General features: G+C 40.8%; 1 protein-coding gene across 1 annotated transcript; it reads left to right on the top strand.

Moving 5' to 3' along the window:
* The first annotated feature begins 1,719 nt into the window (after positions 1-1,719).
* LOC145126028 (uncharacterized) lies at positions 1,720-2,681 on the top strand. The gene is made up of 2 exons (XM_079061432.1): positions 1,720-2,429; positions 2,516-2,681. The coding sequence occupies exons 1-2, from the start codon at positions 1,754-1,756 to the stop codon at positions 2,539-2,541; spliced, it is 702 nt and encodes a 233-aa protein (XP_078917558.1). The 5' UTR covers positions 1,720-1,753; the 3' UTR covers positions 2,542-2,681.
* The last annotated feature ends 17,464 nt before the right edge of the window (positions 2,682-20,145 follow it).

Below are 20,145 nucleotides of genomic sequence, written 5' to 3' on the forward strand. Positions count from 1 at the left end.
TAATTATTTTAGTCCATTTACTTGTCCTTGGATAGCCCATCAGTAATCCAATCACCAAAGCCTAAAAGAAAGGCCCAACTCAAGGCCCAAGTGAAATTAGGGTTTTCACATGAAATGTCGATTAGGGTTAAGTGTTTCTTACTTAACCCATTAAGAACTTAATCCATTAAGTCCAATATTACCTTAGGTTAATTTGCAAATGATTATTAATTAACATTTTCAGTTTAGTAATTAATTCAAGTGTGGGTCCCGATAAATCCCCAAAATTAGCGTTTCATGACATTAGGGTTTTCCAAACCCTAATTAGGGTTTCCAACCCAATACTAGCCCATTAGTCACATGGTTGGGCTTTTAGGTCAATTAGGGCTTCATTGGGTCCATTAGGATTTCATTGGGCCCACTAGGGTTTCATTAGGCCCATTTTATCCAAGCATCCCAAACGAGTCAAAACGCAAACGAGGCACACCGCCACCCAACACGACAGCTGGTGGCAGCAGGAGGAGGCAGCCACCACCTCACGGTGGTGGTTATAAGTTTTCTATTATTATTCCTGGCACCATTTACAATTTACAACTCAATACACACACACACATTAATATAAACATACACACACACAACCACTCTAATGGTGGCCGGCGGTGGCGCATTGTGGCAGCCACCACCTCATGGTGATGGTGGTGACTTTTCCGGCCAAATCAACACCTCCAATGAACTCATACACACTAGAACACACACACATCCATCTTTTGCTCGAAAAAACGCACACAATCACCCACCTTACGGTGGCACACAACGACGGCAAGATAACGACCACCATGGCGGGCCGCCATGGTGGTTCCCGTGGTGGTCCTAGCGATCTCTGGCCAACAATTACACGCACACGCTGACATGATCTGAAACACACCTTCATACACTAGATGACCCATACAACACCGCCATGAACAAATATGAATCGGCAGTTCACACAAAATACAGAAATGCAACCGCAACCACCTTCTCGGCGACAAGCAATTGTCGGAGACGACAGCAGAGCGACGACGTCGGACGTGGGTTGAGGCAGCAACAGAAGAAATAAGAAGAGAGTGTGTGTGCGACCCAAACGTGAACAACAATGGTACGCACGAACCGAGCTTTCTGATCTCGTGACTCTTCGTTTTCGCCAGCGACTGGAGCGTCAATGGCGTTAGATGGCGGTGTAGCGGCGGCAGCGGGCTTGGCAGCGCAGCGGCGGACGATCTCGGTTGGGCGGCGGCTAAAGAGGTCACGATGGAATGGTGACGGCTGCAAGAGAAGTGAGACTTAGGGTTAGGGTTGCAAGGTGACGGGTTCTTATACCTGGTCACTTAAAACTTTCCATAATTCACACTTCCAGTCCCTCCTAATTCTTCTTCTTTCAAATTAGGTCCGAAAATTACTAAATGGTCCCTCCTTTACAAATTACATTCCACTTAATTCCATCCATGTTACCCTTCAGCCCCCGTCTTCTGAAATCTTTACAATCCAGCTCCAGATGTTACCCCTTTAGCCTTTGCCTTAAAAAATCCTTTATAATGAGTCAATATCTTACCAAACACCCCCTGTCTTCGGAAATCCTTTTCAAAATAAGTCACTTAATTACACTTTAACCCCCGAAACTAATATCCCGATAAATATTATTTGATTTTGGACTATAATAATATAAAATAATAATAAAAATTACTTATCGGGGTTTCGGGTTTATTATTTAATTATCCTATTTTAAACGGGATGTTACATGTTCCATGTGTCGATCAAGGTGAAAGATCAATCCCTTCTTCGTGCAAAAGGTGGAACCGGAAATCATACTTCTCTCCCTCCACCTCCTTCCGTAATTCTCCATGTCCCACGTTTTCGTCAACTTGAAAAGTTCAAGGTTACTCAAGCCCTATTGGCATGTAAACATAAAGATGGAAACTCTGTTTGTGCACATGTTCTAAACATGAAGTCGTACCTTGACATACTGGGAATGTTGGGTGTCATTTTCCCAAAGGAGATAGCTGTTGACTTGGTTCTTCAGTCACTTCCCGAGTCATATGGTCAGTTTGTTAAAGACTACTATATGAAAGATCACGACGTGACCCTTATCGATCTAACACGTTTGCTAATTGATGCCGAAGCAACAATGATTTGGCGCACTGGTCAAGCAAATTTGGTTGGAAGATCTACCTCCCAAACTTCCATGGACATTGGTGATAGTCCAGAAATGGTTTCTCCTCCTAAGAGAGAGAAATCAGCCATGGTCAAAAAGTTTGATCATAAGAAAAAGGCAAATTTTGAGATAGTCTCATGTGTCATTCCCAAAGAGTCCATATGTTTCTATTGCCAAGATAAGAGGCATTGGATGCGAAGCTGTCGTGTCTATCTAAAAGATTGCAAGGATAGTAAAGTCAAGTTGTGTGACTCCGCTTCAGGTAAATCCACTATCTAACTCTATTAAGTTCCTATTTATAGATTCTTAATACATGATGTGATAAGATTGCATTTTGATGTTTTGTAGGATCGAAGAAAAGGAAGGAAGCTTAAAAGAAAAGTGAGTTGAGTCTGATCGTGAAGAGATGGATTTCAATCACATGGTTCGATGATCAGAATCTTGAGTTGCTGCTTAGGAGTTATGATAGATTGCTTAGGAATATTTAGGAACATAGTTTTCATTTGTATTTGCATTGTAAGGACAAGTTTTCCGCATTTTATCAATAAAATAAAATTTGATTTTATCTTATTTTTCATTTCCTTGCAATGACATTTGTGAAAATGGGTGTTTATATATTGTTAGCAATATTGAAAACGGATTTGATTCTTAGTTAACATCGTTTGTGGTAATGTCATAATTTACATATGAGGAAGGATTCTCATCACCCAAGTTTCAATTGGACAGAAACTTGGAATCATGCAATACTGCATTGTGTGATGTATGAGAATCTTGATCACTGGGAAATTAAGACTAATTTATTGTTCACATGTATATGTGAGTCAAGTGAAAGACTAAAGGATCTAGTACACATTGATGTGGATTGGTCAGATCCACCACAAGGGATAATAAGTCTATTCATCATGATTTTCTAATGGTTCAGTAAACATGGTTATGCTTACAAGATTAAGTATAATTCTAATACCTTGAAAAGTTTCAAAGTATAGCAGAACGAATAAGAATAATCAATTAGGCAGAAAGATAAAATTTTCTCCAATCTGAAAGGAAATGAGAGTACTTTAGTATCGTGTTTTATGATTATTCTAATGATTATGGAACCATGTCACAATTGATCCTCTAAGGACGCCTTATTGCATTTATATGACTAAGAAGAGGAATCAAAAATTGTTGAAATGGTTAAATCAAGAATATGATTCATACTTCGTTCCAAGATCAAGTTTTAGAGTCATACTCTAGATACTAGTTTGATTAACATATTCTAAGTAGGTTTAAAACACCTCATGAAATGTGGAGTAAAAATGTTTTCTTACTCGTGCACGTTTCAAATTGGTAGTTGTAATATTTTGATAAAACAAAGACCAACTAAGACCAATTATATGAAGTGTTATCTTGATAAGAGTCCTCACTAACTCTTGAATATTTGTTTGTCAAGGAATGTTCTTTGACAAGAGAAACTTATATGTCAAGAGGTCAGTGGGAGTGGTCTTGAATAGTTTCAGGAGCTAATCAAGAATAAACCTTTTAGTAATTACTAGCACACGACTTGAGGTTGATGACCTTTCGTGTTGACATATTCTTGTTTTTGTGCCCATTCCAGTTAAGTTGACTATGCATGTGAGTTCTATGAGTTCTCATTTGACTGCATAAGGCAAAGCACCGAGATTGGTGTAAGTACATTGATCTGTATAGGTGAGCTGCACAACCACATGGAAGCACTGGTAGGCCCTTGTGCTACCAGATGGCAAGAAATTAAGATTAAGAAAGTTCAGTCCATAAGAGTTTGGATTTTTCATAAACCTTGTCCTATGATAGTGGTTGGAAACGACAAGTTTACATGGATAGGAACACATACACCATAAAATCTAAGTGGCAAGAGGTTTCTCTCTACTTCATTAAAATGATTGTGAGGAAACACTTTCACTAGTAGATTTTAAAAAATTAAACTAAGCAGTTGTGGTAATTGTGTTCTCATATTCGAGTATGATTACGACATCCCTTTTCATAGTTCGAATTGTGAGAAATGGCAAATAGTTTGAACATTCGGGACTTATTTATATAAGTTCTAAAAGGGTTAGACACACACATAAGCTATCTAATGAAAGGTGTATGAGCTTGAAAAGTCGAGATAAAGACTTATCAAAGCACCACGTATCAGAAATCTGAACTTTGGTAAGAAAGTCAGTAGGTATTGTTTTCTAGAAGTCCAACTGATTTTTGGGTACATGTCAAAGCTAGTGGGAGCATAATTGTTATGCTAGTAAGAGCATAATTGTTATGCTAGTGGGAGCATAATCATTATGATGAGTGTTGCGAGTTAGAAATACTATTTATAGGAAACAAAGTTTTCAATTTGCAAAGTTGCAGAGTTTGGAAATTGTTTTGCTATAGTAAGCTTAAGGGAGAGGGCACCAATACTTCATTTCAAATCTAAAAGTTTAGATTGAAGTTTTAATGGAACTTAGTCATGAACGTATATGAATACCAATTTCAAATCTAAAAGTTTAGATTGAAGTTTTAATGGAACTTAGTCATGAACGTATATGAATACCATGTTGAAGTGTTTCAACATATGAAATTCGATATATGGAAATATTATAGCAAGAGACTGGTCAAATATCAGTTCTTTAAGACATTATGAATCGAATCCCATATACTTTGGGTATAGTATCGATTGCATATGCTATAATATTTACTTGTTCTGATTTTTCCAAATTCCTAGGGCATTAAGAGGGAAAAAGGACTAGAACTTGGTATGACTAAAGTTGTTAAACAACTGTCAAGGACAATCTGAGGTTTACCAAAGATTGGTTGCTTATGGACAGTTGAAAGTATAGTGTAAATTTGGAAGGACCATATTGACATGTTTTGAGTGGAGGTAATTCTTGTTCGGAATTGATAGTTATATGGCAATATGAAAATGTTTTCCATTATGGGAGTTGGATATTAAGATCTATGTGTTAGCTAGAGACTTTTATGCAAGAAGGATGTTCAAGGAATGTACTTTGAATGCAAGACTTCGTTTCCATGGAATTGTTTTTGTAACTAATCTCCAATGGAATGCTTTGTAATACAATTGGCCAAGTCTCTATGAATTTGGAGCCTCGACATTACAAAAGGATCATTGCATGAAAGGTTAGACTCTAACGGATTCTAGTAGTGGCAAGAATTTGGTATTCTTACACTTGTGATAAGGATTTGGAATTGTGAAGTGAGCATCATTGGAAATGTGTTCAATTGATCTGTATCACAAAGGAAGGACCATAGATAAACATAGTATGCGTCCTTGGAGCATGGCATGACTGTTGTATTAGTTCAAGTATTAAGTTGATTACTTGAAACATCATACAATGAATAAAGCCTGATTAACATGATGATTAAATAATAAGTGTTTTATTTATATTCAATTGTTTGAGACCATATTTAATTAGGTTATTATTGTGTTTCATTTCGCATGTTTTACTTCCCGAATAAATGGGTTATTCAAACATCCACAATCGATCATACTTTGGAAGTAAGTAGTGAATTAAGATTGTCATGAATCTAACTGTAGATTGTCTAAAAGCTTAGACATAGCACTAGTTTGTTGCAGTGTTCATGAGTACTAGTGAAATAGGAATTTGAGTATTGGATTAACCCACACTCAGAGAATTACTTCATGGATTTTATCATGAGTAATTTTGAGACGATAATATCTTATATTCTTCAAACGGAGATATATGAGTTGTTGTTTACGAGTCGGTTGTGCATTGAACCTTCAAGACTTACTGCTATAAGTTCTGAAATGGTTTAGACACATACATAAGCTATCTAATGAAGGTGTATGAGCTTGATAAGTCTAGATAAAGACTTATCAAAGCACCAAATGTCAGAAATCTGAACTTTGGTAAGAAAGTCAATAGGTATTGATTTCTAAAAATCCATTTCATTTCTAGGTACATGTCAAAGCTAGTGGGAGCATAATTGTTATGCTGGTAAGAACATAATTGTCAAACTAGTGGGAGCGTGATTATTATGTTAAGTGTTGCAAGTTAGCAATGTTGTTTATAGGAAACAAAGTTCTAAATTTGCAAAGTTGCAGAATTTGGAAATTGTTTCGCTATAGTACAATTTTAAGGGAGGGAACATTAATACTTCATTTCGAATCTAAAAGCTTAGATTGAAATTTTAACTAAACTTAGTCATGAACATATATGAATATCATTTGTTGAAATGATTCAACACATGAAATTTGATATATGGAAATATTATAGCAAGAGATTGGTCAAGTATCATGTCTTTATGTAAGACATTATGAATCGTATCCCACATACTTCGGGTATAGGATCGATTGCATATGCTATAATATTCGTCTGTTCTGATTTTTCCAACTGCCTAGCACGTTAAGAGAAAAAAATGACCAGAACTTGACATGACTAAAGCTGTTAAACAACTGTCAAGGACAATCTGAGGTTTAGTGAAGATTAGTTGCTTGTAGACAGTTGGAAGTATAGTAATGGATGGGCCATATTGATATAATTTTGAATAGATGGGATTCTAATAAGAATGGATAGTCATATGGCAATTATGGAAATGTTTCCAAAATGGGAGTTGGATATTAAGAATCTATGTGTAAGTTAGAAACTTTTATGCACGAATGATGTTCAAGGAATGTACCTTGAATGTGAGACTTCATCTCCATGGAATTATTCTGTAAAAAATATCCAGTGGGATGTTTTGTAATATCACTGACAAAGTCTTTGTGACTTTCGTGCCTTGACATTGCAAAAGGATCATTGCATATAAGTTTAGACTCTAACACATTTAGAAGTGGCAAAGTTTGGTATTATTACACTTATAATAAGGTTTTGGGATTGTGAAATGAGCATCATTGGAATTGTTTTCAATTAATCTATTTCACAAAAGAATGACCATAGATAAACATAGTATGTGTGCTTGGAGCATGGCATGACTATTGTTTTAATTCAAGTATTAAGTTGATTACTCGAAACATTATACAATGAATAAGGTCTAATTAATATGGTGATTAAATAAAGGGATTTATTTATATTCAAAAGTTTTGAGACCATATTGGATTAGGTTATTCTTGTGTTTCACTTCGCATGTTTTACTTCCCGGATAACTAGGTTATTCAAACATCTACAGTCGATCATACTTTTGGAAGTAAGTAGTGAATTAAGACTGTCATGAATCAGACTGTAGATTGTCTAAGAGCTTAGACATGGCACAAGTTTGCTGCAGTGATCACGAGTACTCCTGAAATAGGAATTTGAGTATTGGATCAACCCACGCTCAGTGAATTACTTCATGTATTTTATCACGAGTGATTTTGAGACGATAATATTTTATATTCTTGAAACGGAGACATATGAGTTGTTGTTTACGAGTTGGTCGTGCATTGATAATATGTAAACTCATCAGTAACTTGATGTTATAAAACGTATTGTTGTGTGTGATTTGATGAGTAAATAGTACACGCATATGAGTCAAAGTTTATCCGTTCCTTTTACCCTTAATGGGATAAAAGCGATATTTATGGGCCCCTCGAGGATTTAGTAATGACACCCTAAGCGCTTGGCCAAGCCTGGACTAAGTTAATATGTTCAATTGTAGTCTGAGTCGGTCGTCGTGAATCGGAAATCGGGAAACAAACTTTGGACTGAGAGAATGATTACAATCCTTGTCTCATGTCCATACGATATCTTGTAGAATGGTGGAATACTTGATCACTTATCTAAGGACAAGTCACTGACTAGGTCAAAGTTCGACAGCGACTTTTGGTAGCTAAAATTTGCTTGTCGGTTTTTGAAGTTATACTTGCAACTATAGTTATTAGACTTATCCAAGTGGGAGACTGTTGGATTAGGTGTCTAAGCCCATAACTATAATCGGTATGCACTTGAATTGATAGTAGCAATGTCCTTTTGGGTTGCCTTCAAACCTGGCAATTGAATAGGATAACTGTTAGAGAGAGAAGAATGATTTATTAATTTATTAATTGGTTCATAAATTAATTTTAAATCAAGATAAATGATTTATTAATGTATTATGGATATAATAAATTAACTAGAAATCATATTGTTTAATTAATATTTAATTAGAAATTAATTTGGAATTAATTTTGGGATTAAAGGAATCAATTGAAACTGCAGGGACTAAAGGCGACAATGTTCAATAGTTCAGCATTGAGCATTCTAGAACCTCCCTAAAGGAGGGGATGAATTCTAGGGTGTTCCTAGGGTTTCCTTGGGCTCTAAGGGTGCCTTGGATGTCTTAGGGAGGAAGTTAAGGGATTAGGGTTATCCTAGATACATCTGCCTTATCCAATACCTTCCTAACACCTATATAAACCCTTTACCATAAGGAATTTCGTCCATGCTCTTAAGATAATCCTTTTGGATGAAATTTTCTTCTCTTCTCTCTCTCAAAAGTGATCCTTAGTTTCTAGGTTTGTTTGTGAGTCATTAGAGGCGCGACACTTGTGGCGCTTGCTACCAAAGTTCAAGATCTTCAAGGATTTGATTGTTATTACAATATAGCAATTAAGGTATGTATCCTAACCCTAATTATATGTTAATTTCAAAAATAACATGTGCCTCCTAGGGTTTCTAGTTTTTGTGTTCAATGTTTGTATATCTAATAGTGAAAACATAGATCCTAAAATTAGGGTTGCATGCACACATATGATTGTTTGCTATGTATAAAACTCGTCACTTATACCTCTGTTAACCACCAGAAATCAGTTTGATCGAACCAAGGAGGGAAAAGAAAAAATCTAGTGATTAATCGATCTAGAGAAGAAGGAAGGCTGCTAATTAATTTTTGAGCAGGGAAAAGGAACGTCAAGAGAGGTTGCATTTGTTTTTGTGTAATCGATTTTTAGACAAGAAGGAACAAATGTAGTGTAGAGTAGAGATCAATTTTAAGGAAGAAAAAGGGGGTTGCGTTTCTTGGAGGGATACCGATTGAGTATGAATCGGTTTTTAGAAGAAAGGAGTGAGAGCAAGAAGGTCAATGTTGCTGGACGAGAAAGGGGGTTGCGTTTTTCCGTTATCAACCTCTTCTCCGGCCACCATTGCCTCTGTCAATGGCATCCTCGTTTCCTTTGTTCCTCTACATCTCCGGCAGCAGCATAGTTGCAGCCTTCCATCGTTTTTCCCTCACTCGATCTTTATCTCTTCCCCCATTTAATCAGTTGTCCCTATTTTCTTTCCATCTTCGATCCATCAGCAAAAAGGAGGGGGAAATAAGGGTTTGGAGGTGGGTCACGATGCAGGAGAGGTTGAGAGTTGAAGGAAGGAGAGATGTACCTAGGTTTAGTGTGCATTGTGGGGGACGTTTCCAACAGGATGGAAAAATAGGGGGTGTGGTTTGGAGAAGACGATGAATAGAAGTTGTGTGTGTGTGTGTATGTGTTTAAAAGAGAGATAGAGGGGGGGGGGGGAGAGGGGGGGGGGGGTACGACGAAATGGGGATAGGGTGAGTTTTCTTATTTTTTTAATTATCAAAATATTAAAATAAAGGCTGAAACATAAAAGAATATAAAAAACAAATTAAAAGGGTATAATAGTCATTTTAAGTTTGATAGGGACCATATCCACAAAAAAGATCCGATTTTAGACCGATGGTGCATGTTGAAAATATTTTGGACTCTATCTACTTTCTTTTTATAACCACAGGGACCAAACTTGCAGTTTTGTCTTAACAATTTCACATTTCCTAACTTATGAGTTTAAATCTAGACAAAATTGCAAGAATGGTCCCTGTGGTTAGGTCGAAATTGCCACTTTGGGCCAAACAAGTTTGGACAAGCATTAATGGTCCAAATGTTTTCATTTTCTTGCCACTTTAGTCCAATTTACTATAAACTTTTTCGTAATGACAATTTTGCCCTTGGTTTTTACCTTTTCAATGTTTTTTATTTATTTAAACAGTTTTATAATTAAAAGAAAAATAAAAAATTAAATACATCTCTCTTTCCCCTTCTATTGCCCAACACCAATCAACATCGCCTCCACCGGCAACCCCTAGCAGCACCACCGGTTACCACCACCACCACCCTCGATTTTCAGGTAAACACCACCATCACTAGTCAACACTTCACTCTCCTTAATGATGAAATCCCTCTCTTTCTCGTGATGAACCACCGTCGGCGACTATATCATCTTGCCGGAACCGCCAACGTCATCATCACTATCGCCATACCGTCAACCACCACCGCCACAGTTCAACACCACCACCACCTCATGGACACCCCCGATTTTCTGATCTAAACACTCTGATTTTCCAATATGAAGACCCCGAATTTTCCGATCTGAAAACCCCCAATTTTCCGATCAGAAAACCCTCGATTTTCCGATCAGAAAACCTCCACCATTGTTTAGGAACCCTAACTCTAGACAAACGATATGACGAAGTAGGGAAACCCTAAGCGGCCGATTGGAGCGTCAGCGCTAGGGTTTATGAATCTCGTAGCTCATACCATCGTTATAGAAGGATATAGATGAAGAGAGAAGAAGGTGAAGCTAGCATTTCTGAAAACGCGAATTCTGGAGCTAGGGTGTCTTACATGTGGTGGCGGTGGCGGATGCGAAATGAATAACATCGACAATCATCGGTGTTTGTTGACGACGATGTGTTGATCCAAGACGGTAGAGGAGGTGACGAGTTCGACCAGATCTTCGTCATCTTTCCAGGTCTGACGCGAAGGTGTTGCACCAGACAACAGGTGGCGGGAGGATGGTGGTGCTCCGACGAAAATGGCGGACCCTTCTGGTTTGCTGTCAAAAAACATCTCCGGCGAGGAATCCTCTCGTTGCCAGAAACCTCGGTCACCAGCAAAGCCACCAGAATCTGGTGGTGTTTCAATTGTCTTAATGGGAGAGAGAAAGAGAGGGGATGGGGTGATAATACAAATAGATTTTTCTTTTTTCTTTTCTTTTTAGTTATTGTAATTATAAAAAATAGAAAATAAAAATATAAAGGGCAAAATCGTCATTTTATAAAAATTCAAAAGAAATTGGACCAAAATGGAAAGAAAATGAAAACCTTTGGACCATGAATGTTATTCCAAACCTATTTGGCCCAAAGTGGCAATTTCGACCTAACCACAACTAGTAAAATAAATCAATACTAGTAAAATAAATCAATACTAATCCAACTAGTATGCTAGTGTATACAACTAGTAAAATAAATCAATACTAATCCAAATGCACAAATAATTGGGGTATTATATTGCTTTTAAATCCAAACCAAACAAATACATAAAGACTAAACTGCACAAATGGTCCCTGTGGTTTGCTCAAAATTGCCACTTTGGTCCAAAAAAGTTTGGACTAGCACCAGAGGTCCAAAGTTTTCATTTTGTTGCTTGTTTGGTCCAATCAATTCTGATTTTTTTCAAAATGACGGATTTCCCCCTGTTAATATGATTTTCTCTTTTTTCTTAATTGTTTTTCTGATTTTCAGATTTAAAAAAAAATAAAAAAATAAAAAATAAAATTAAATCTCTCTCTCTCTCTCTTCTCTCTCTCTCTCTCCCTATTCTCTCTCTCTCTCTCTCACACACACACACACTCTCCATTACAAACCACCACCAGAAAAAATGGCATCACCGTCGCCACCACATCTCACTCATTATTCGTCTTCATCTTCCTCACCTCCGTCGAAGCTAGTTGAGCTTGATATCTCACAGAACCTGTTCGTCGGAAAGGTGCATCGGAGACATTGATTTATAAAAGGGAAATAAAGGGATTTAGGTTTACCTATGGAAAATTGAGTAAGATATGGTGCTAGTTTCTCACAATTTCTGCCATTGGAATCCATAGCAACTGTAATCCCAACTAGCTCGATAGCTTCCACCCATTCCCCCGTTGATCCATCGAGAATGGGAACGTGTAATTGCATATGAAACCAATCAATCTAATTGAAGATTTCTATAACGTCAAGATAAACACACACACACACACAAATACCACACAATCGAAGATTTGGTTATGAGTTTACAAACCCAGAAATTTGCAGAAAATCAAAGAGAAAGAAATATGTAGAAAATCTAACCTAAACGTATGCATCATGTACATCCTTTCAAGATCCAGTTTTATATTCATGATGTTTTCAAGAAAACTCTCGTGTTTGCAGCAGATGCACAATCTCACCGGTACTCTCTCCTCCGATTAGGGCTTGAAACGATTTCGACTTCATAACTTTGGGTTGTGTTATTTCTGATTTGGGTTTTAACCTAACATAAAATACAGAGGAGGGAGAATGTAGAAGTGACATTTGAAAGGAGGAGGGAGAATATAGGGGTGACCATGGTTGATGGTGGATCTATGCATCGTTCTTCGACAGGGCTATAGAGGACCGATGATACTTCAATCACTTTGTTGAAGGTATGAGGGCTCAAACTCGATTTCTTAGGTTTGATTTTGGATTTTAGAAATATGTCAATGAAGGTGATGAAGATGAAACGCAGTAGAAGATGGGTGGTCAATTTTTTGCGAGGATATCTCTGATTTAGATGAACCCATCTTTTCTGGTGGTGGTTTGTAATGGAGAGAGAGAGAGAGATGAGAGAGAGATTTAATTTTGTTTTTTTATTTTTTTGAAATCTGAAAATCAGAAAAACAATTAAGAAAAAAGAGAAAATCATATTAACAGGGGAAAATCCGTCATTTTGAAAAAAAAAATCAGAATTGATTGGACCAAACAAGCAACAAAATCAAAACTTTGGACCTCTGGTGCAAGTCCAAACTTTTTTGGACCAAAATGGCAATTTTGAGCAAACCACAGGGACTATTTGTGCAGTTTAGTCATACATAAATAATTAAACTAATACATACACAAACACATGTATGATAATAAATCATATTATCAACAAAATACATATGGAAAATTATTAATTACAAATTATACACACAAATGCATACCCAATTAAAACATATTACATAATAAAACAAATACATAATACAAATTACAAAATAAAACTTATACCCTTTACACTTAAAATACTGAAACAAATACATAATACAAATTACAAAAATAAAACTTATACCCTTTACACTTAAAATGACTGATCATTTATGATTTAAGGCTTGTTTTGCCCAAGTAAACACTCAGAGATTGAGTCTTACACTCCAACCTTTTCCTTCCCACGTTTCTTTGCTTCTCCCTCACTACATCTCACAGGTACGGACGTATGGTGGTATTGTTCTACACATCAACTAATAAATTGGTTCACAAACAATCAACACACAATCAAAACTGAAAACAACACTCAAACACTCCCATAGCTCTTTCCTTTTGCACTGATTCCTGTCAAGAACACGAGAATTGTTCTTGTTCTCGGGTATACCTGCAAACAAAAAAAAGCAACAAAACGTTTTTGTTTCCTTTCCTTCGCTGTCAAACATACAAACCAAACATACCAGTTAATCCATCGACCAGTCAACAAGAAAAAAAGAACGAAGAAGAAGAACAGGGGAGGCTGCCAGAGCAGACCCCACATCCATTACGTGCAATAGTCGGAGGAAGGCTGTTCCTCTCCCTTTTTGCTCGTCGATCACCACCGAGACCAAATCCCTATCCCCTTTTCCTTCTCTTCGGTCCCATCGGGACCCTTTCTTCCCACTGATCGAACCCCGTCGTTCCCACATCTCCATCTTCCGTCGAGCACAACCCCAAACATCCCTTGATCGACGCCTTTTAACGCCCTTCACGACTAGCCCAAGGACCGAGACCTCCTTTACCCTCGCTTCTCACTCCCTTTCGCCAACCCCACAGCAGCGTCGCTGCTTCTGCCCATGTTCTTCTTCAGTCTAGTCGACCACCGGAGCTCACCACTCAGGTTGGATTAGTGTCCAAGGCTGTAACTATATTTGGTAAGTACTTGACCCGGTTGTACATGGTCCTTTTGGGTTGCCTTCACCATAGCAACTTGACAGGGTGATTTATGAAGAGAGAGGTGATATTATTATATTAATATATTATGAGAATAATATATTAAAGGAATAATAATACTATTTGATTAATATTAGTCATGGATTAATTAAGAATTAAATGACTAAAAGAAGTTAATTGAATAAAGGGGCTTAAACTGTCAAATGTGTGATAGTTGTGTTTTTGGGCTATGAATCCTTATGGATATTAGGGTGGCCGACTTTTAGGGTTAGGATATCTTAAATTCGTCCAAGCCTCATATCTAGAAGGATCCTTGGATTGCTTAGGGCCTAAGTTATTCAATTAGGGTTAAGGATGTAACCCTAGTAGCTCATAGTATAAATAGACCCCATGGGTGAGGGAAATCGGCCACTCTTGTTAGATTGAAATCCTAGAGCCGATTTTCTCACCTCTCTCCTCTCTCCAAATCATCCTCTTGCTAGTTGGTGTTTGTAAGCCATTAGAGGAGTGACAATTGTGACTCTAAGCTCCAAGAACAAGAAGATTCAAGCAAGCAACTTAAGGTATTCTTCTAGATCTGATTACATGTGTTATGATTCAATTGTTATCTCTAGATCTAGCTGTAACACCCAAAAATTCAAGCCAAATTTAAACTTTCAAAACATGTCGAATTTATCAAAACATTACAACTTTGTTTTCAAAATACATTTATATCAGAGTTTTCCCAGAAACATAACATAATAGGAGGAGCTGTACGATCATGCCTTCGCCTTGCCGCGATCCCCTGATGTACCTGAAACAATAAACTGAAACTGTAAGCCCGAAAGCTTAGTGAGTTACCCCCAAAATACCGATACACATACAGTCCACATAACCATGTCACACCATGACATATCATAACAAACTGAGCAGAACAGCACATAACGGGTCCACAGCTATACAGACTGGAATACCCCTGGGCCCACAGTGTGAGTCTGGAATGCCTACCGGGCCCTCAGCTCACATCTGGATTGCCACCGAGCCCTCAGTACGAGTCTGGAATGCCTACCGGGCCCTCAGCTCGTATCTGGAATGCCATCGAGCCCTCAGTACGAGTCTGGAATGCCTACCGGGCCCTCAGCTCGTATCTGGAATGCTCCCAAGTCCTCAGTATGAGTCTGGAATGCCTATCGGGCCCTCAGCTCATATCTGGAATACTCTAGGGTTTGTTGGCTACCGCACGGAGCAGTACAACCTCAACCCATCCCACATAACATATCAACATGTAACAGATAATGCACATACAGACAATCAATCAGTATCACAGGTAGTCCTACAGACCTACCCTCTAGCGTATCAAACTAGCATGCATAACTAACTCATACTCAACATAATACAACTACTAGGATATCATATCCAATGGGCCGGCCTTGGTGCCTTAGACCCCTTAGTATAGTGAGGATAACTCACCTCGCAACTGTCGTCGGAAATAAGAAGGCTCAACTCCTGGGTCCAACACGAACTTCACCACCTATAGGTACCATACAAACCTTTTTCATAAATCTCCCAATTACCAGAAACCATCAGAAGTCAACTGGTCAACCCTTGGTCCAAGTCAAAGTCCACAGTCAAAGTCAACAGTCTATGTTGACTCGACTCGTCGAGTGCAGATCACCGACTCGTCGAGTCCTTCCTGAACTCGAGAAGTCGTGAAATCCTTGATTGGCTCGTCGAGTTCCCTTTTTAACTCGTCGAGTTCATACGTGGCCAAGATTTGGAAGAAACCCTAGCCAACTCGCTGAGTCTTCTAACAACTCGCCGAGTTCAAGGCAATCTTCAACGAACTCGTCGAGTTGCTCAACCAACTCGCCGAGTTCACGGCTATGTTCATAGGACTCGCCGAGTCCAGCGTTCTACTCGCCGAGTTCATTCAGTCCTTTTTCCATACAGACCTGGTTTGAGCCATGCAGCGGCTCCAAACCACAGATCTAGGCTTCTAGGGCATGCTTATCACGTAAAGTTGCAAACTTTACATGCATGCATAGCTTTAAGGGCTCCAAATGTCAAAACTAAGCTCTTAATGGGGTTCTAAGCTCAAGAGGGACCTCAATCACGAACATAACTAAGACTTTACAACTCTAGAAGGTAATGAGGGTCCAGATCTGAAGTATAGCCCAACCATAAGGTTTCTCTACCAAGGATTTGGGGTTTTAGGGCTTAAAAGCAACAATTTAGGGACAAACAAGATCTAATAGATCAATAATCAAGATGGAAACTTTATTACCAGAATGGGTGACCACAAATGAATGTGTTCTGGATCTAAGTCCCCTTCCTTGAGCTCTTCAACCCCTTCCTTCTTCCACTTGCTCCAATGTGCACCAAAAGTCCCTTCACAAGGCAACAATCACTCAAACTCACCAATGGAGACTAGGGTTTCGATAAGGAATGCTCTGAGGGTGATGGAGGCTGAGATGGGGCTATAAGGACGTTTAAATAGGGTGCAAACCCTAAGGATTAGGGTTTCCTCCTGACTGGCCTACTCGCCGAGTCCAGGAGTGGACTCGCCGAGTAGATCACTTAAAGCCCGCGTCCAATTCGACATCTACTCGGCGAGTTAGGGCTACAACTCGCCGAGTAGCTCTTACAAAAAGAAACATTTAATCAAATTAAATACGTACCAGGAACGGGGCGTTACAATTCTCCCCCACTTGTCTCAGACTTCGTCCTCGAAGTCTGCTGCTGCTGCATCTGAAAACAACTCCGAGTAATGCCCCCGCATCTCCTCTTCAGACTCCCACGTCCACTCTGAACCCTTCCGGTGCTGCCACTGCACCTTCACTAACTGAACCACCTTGTTCCTCAAGGTCTTCGCCTTTCGATCTAAGATCGCAACTGGTCTCTCGATATAATTCAGGCTGCTATCAACCTGAATATCCTCCATGGGTACTACTGCTGACTCGTCCACCAAACACTTCCTCAACTGAGAAACATGGAAAGTGTTGTGGATCTGGCTAAGCTCTGCCGGGAGATCCAATCGATAGGCGACCCGACCCACCCGGGTCAAAACTCTAAAAGGGCCAATGAACCTGGGGCCCAGCTTGCCCCTCTTTCGGAATCTGATGACACCCTTCCAGGGTGATACCTTCAGGAGGACCATGTCACCCACCTGAAACTCCAACTCGGATCGGCGTTTGTCGGCATAACTCTTCTGCCGACTCTGAGCGGTCTGCAAACGTTGTCTAACCTGCTGGATCTTTTCGGTAGTCTGCAAGACTACCTCCTTACTACCCATCACCCTGTGCCCAACTTCGCCCCAACAAACCGGTGTGCGACATCTCCGCCTGTACAACATCTCGAATGGCGGGGCGCCAAGGCTAGAATGATAGCTGTTGTTGTAGGTGAACTCCGCAAGCGGTAGGTGAGAATCCCAGCTCCCACCGAAATCAATGACACATGCCCGCAACATGTCCTCGAGGGTCTGAATAGTCCGCTCGCTCTGGCCATCTGTCTGCGAGTGGAATGCTGTGCTGAAGTGCAATCGCGTGCCCAGCTCCTCATGAAACTTTTGCCAGAAGCGGGAGGTAAACCTGACATCCCGATCTGAGACAATGGAGACAGGAACCCCATGGCGAGACACAATCTCCCGAACGTACAATTCGGCCAATTTCGCGGCCGATGAGCCCTCTCGTATAGCCAAGAAATGGGCGCTCTTGGTCAATCGATCCACGATGACCCATATAGCATCAAACCCCTTTGCCGTCTTCGGCAATTTGGTAATAAAATCCATCGTGATCTGTTCCCATTTCCACATGGGAATCTCTAGGGGCTGCAGCTTTCCATGCGGCCACTGATGCTCGGCCTTGACCATCCTACAGGTCAAGCACCTCTCAACGTACCAAGCGATTTCCCGCTTCATGCACGGCCACCAATAGCTCAAACTCAAATCCCGATACATCTTGGTAGCCCCCGGGTGAATAGAGAAATGAGACTTATGAGCCTCCTCCATAACCGTCTGCTTAACCCCACCCGTCATTGGAACCCAAACCCGACCGCATCGGGTTAATAGTCCCCGACTATCCTGCACAAACCGGGTGTTCTCGCCCTTGATCCTCTCCAGCTTCCAATTTTCCGGGCGGATGCCCTCAACCTGGGCATCTCTGATCAAACTCACCAGCGGAGAATCCACCGCTATCCTCATACATACCGCTGGGGTGGAAGACCCCGCTGACTTGCGGCTCAAAGCGTCCGCCACTACATTCGCTTTACCAAGATGGTAAAGGATCTCGCAATCGTAGTCCTTGACTACGTCCAGCCACCTGCGTTGCCTCATGTTCAGGTTCGGCTGATCCATGATATGTCTCAAGCTCTTGTGATCAGTGTAAATGGTACAACGGACCCCATAGAGGTAGTGTCTCCATATCTTGAGGGCGAACACCACCGCCCCCAGTTCCAAGTCATGCGTAGGGTATCTCGTCTCATGCGGCTTCAGCTGCCGCGATGCGTAGGCTATCACTCGTCCTCTCTGCATGAGGACCGCCCCTAAACCTGTGATGGATGCATCACAGAACACCACAAAATCCTCGACTCCCTCCGGGAGTGTCAATACTGGAGCCTCGCACAAATGCTGACGGAGGGTCTCAAACGCCCTCTGCTGCTCGGGACCCCATCGGAAATCCACTCCCTTCCTTGTCAGACGAGTGAGGGGCACTGCAATCTTGGAGAAGTCTCGTATGAACCTCCGGTAGTACCCTGCCAACCCCAGAAAGCTCCTAATATCTGAGGGAGATTTCGAAACTTCCCACTGCATAACCGCCTCGATTTTGGCCGGATCGACCAAAATCCCCTCCTGGTTAACGAGATGTCCGAGGAACTGGACCTCCCGTAACCAAAACTCACACTTCGAGAACTTGGCGTACAGCCGTTCCCGTCTTAGAACTCCCAACAGCTCTCGCAGATGTTCCTCATGCTGCTCTCGGGTCTTGGAATACACCAAGATATCATCTATAAACACTATGACCGAGCGATCAAGCATCGGTCTACAGACCCGATTCATCAGGTCCATGAACACCGCTGGCGCGTTGGTGAGCCCAAACGGCATCACCACGAACTCGTAATGTCCATAACGAGTTCGGAACGCGGTCTTCTCCACGTCCTCCTCTCTGACCCTGACCTGATGATACCCAGACCTCAAGTCTATCTTGGAAAACCAAGATGCACCCTGTAACTGGTCGAAGAGATCGTCTATCCTCGGGAGTGGATAACGGTTCTTCACCGTCAACTTATTCAACTCCCGGTAATCGATACACATCCGGTGCGAACCGTCCTTCTTCCGGACGAAAAGTATCGGTGCTCCCCACGGAGAACTGCTAGGTCAAATGAACTGTTTGCCCAGCAGTTCCTGCAGCTGCGATGACAGCTCCTGCATCTCTGGCGGTGCCAATCGGTACGGCGCCTTAGCAATAGGGGCCGCACTTGGCACCAGGTCGATCCTGAACTCGACCTGCCTCTCTGGAGGTATCCCTGGTAACTCCTCCGGGAATACGTCTGCGAACTCCCTGACCACCGGTACGTCGGAAACCGAAATCTGATCCCTGGCTCGCGTATCTACCACATACGCTAGATAACCTGCACACCTGTGCTGAATGTACTGTCGTGCCCTGGCAGCTGAACAAAACCCTGATCCCACTCTTGTGCCCTCACCATATACAATCAGTTCTCCCCCACTTGGGGTTCGAACTACTACTCGCTGCCCCTCACAGTCGATCATGGCACCGAATCAACTGAGCCAATCCATGCCTACAATCACGCATACCTCCCCCATGGGAATCAGAATCAAATCTATCGGAAATGACACCCCAAAAATCTCCAAGTCACACCCTCGATAAACTGAAGAAGCAGAAACCTCGTGTTCGTTGGCGATAGACACTCGCAACGGACACTCTAACTCGCCCACTGGCGCACTGAACTCCCTACTAAATGTCTGAGATACGAAGGACCGACACGCCCCCGAGTCAAATAAGACCAAAGCAGGCAAGGAGTTCACTAAAAACGTACCTAACCACAGGTGCAACAGATAAGCATACAACAGATATAGGAAAACGAGA

The sequence above is a fragment of the Lactuca virosa genome, chromosome 7 (genome assembly GCF_052849685.1).
Source record: "Lactuca virosa cultivar CGN04683 chromosome 7, Lactuca_virosa_CGN04683_v6, whole genome shotgun sequence".
Classification (NCBI taxonomy): Eukaryota; Viridiplantae; Streptophyta; class Magnoliopsida; order Asterales; family Asteraceae; genus Lactuca; species Lactuca virosa.

Coding starts and splice junctions, on each gene's coding strand:
- LOC145126028 (XM_079061432.1), top strand. CDS start 1,754: ATGTTCCATGTGTCGATCAAGGTGAAAGATCAATCCCTTCTTCGTGCA. Junction 2,430..2,515: donor GTTGTGTGACTCCGCTTCAG/GTAAATCCACTA, acceptor GATGTTTTGTAG/GATCGAAGAAAAGGAAGGAA.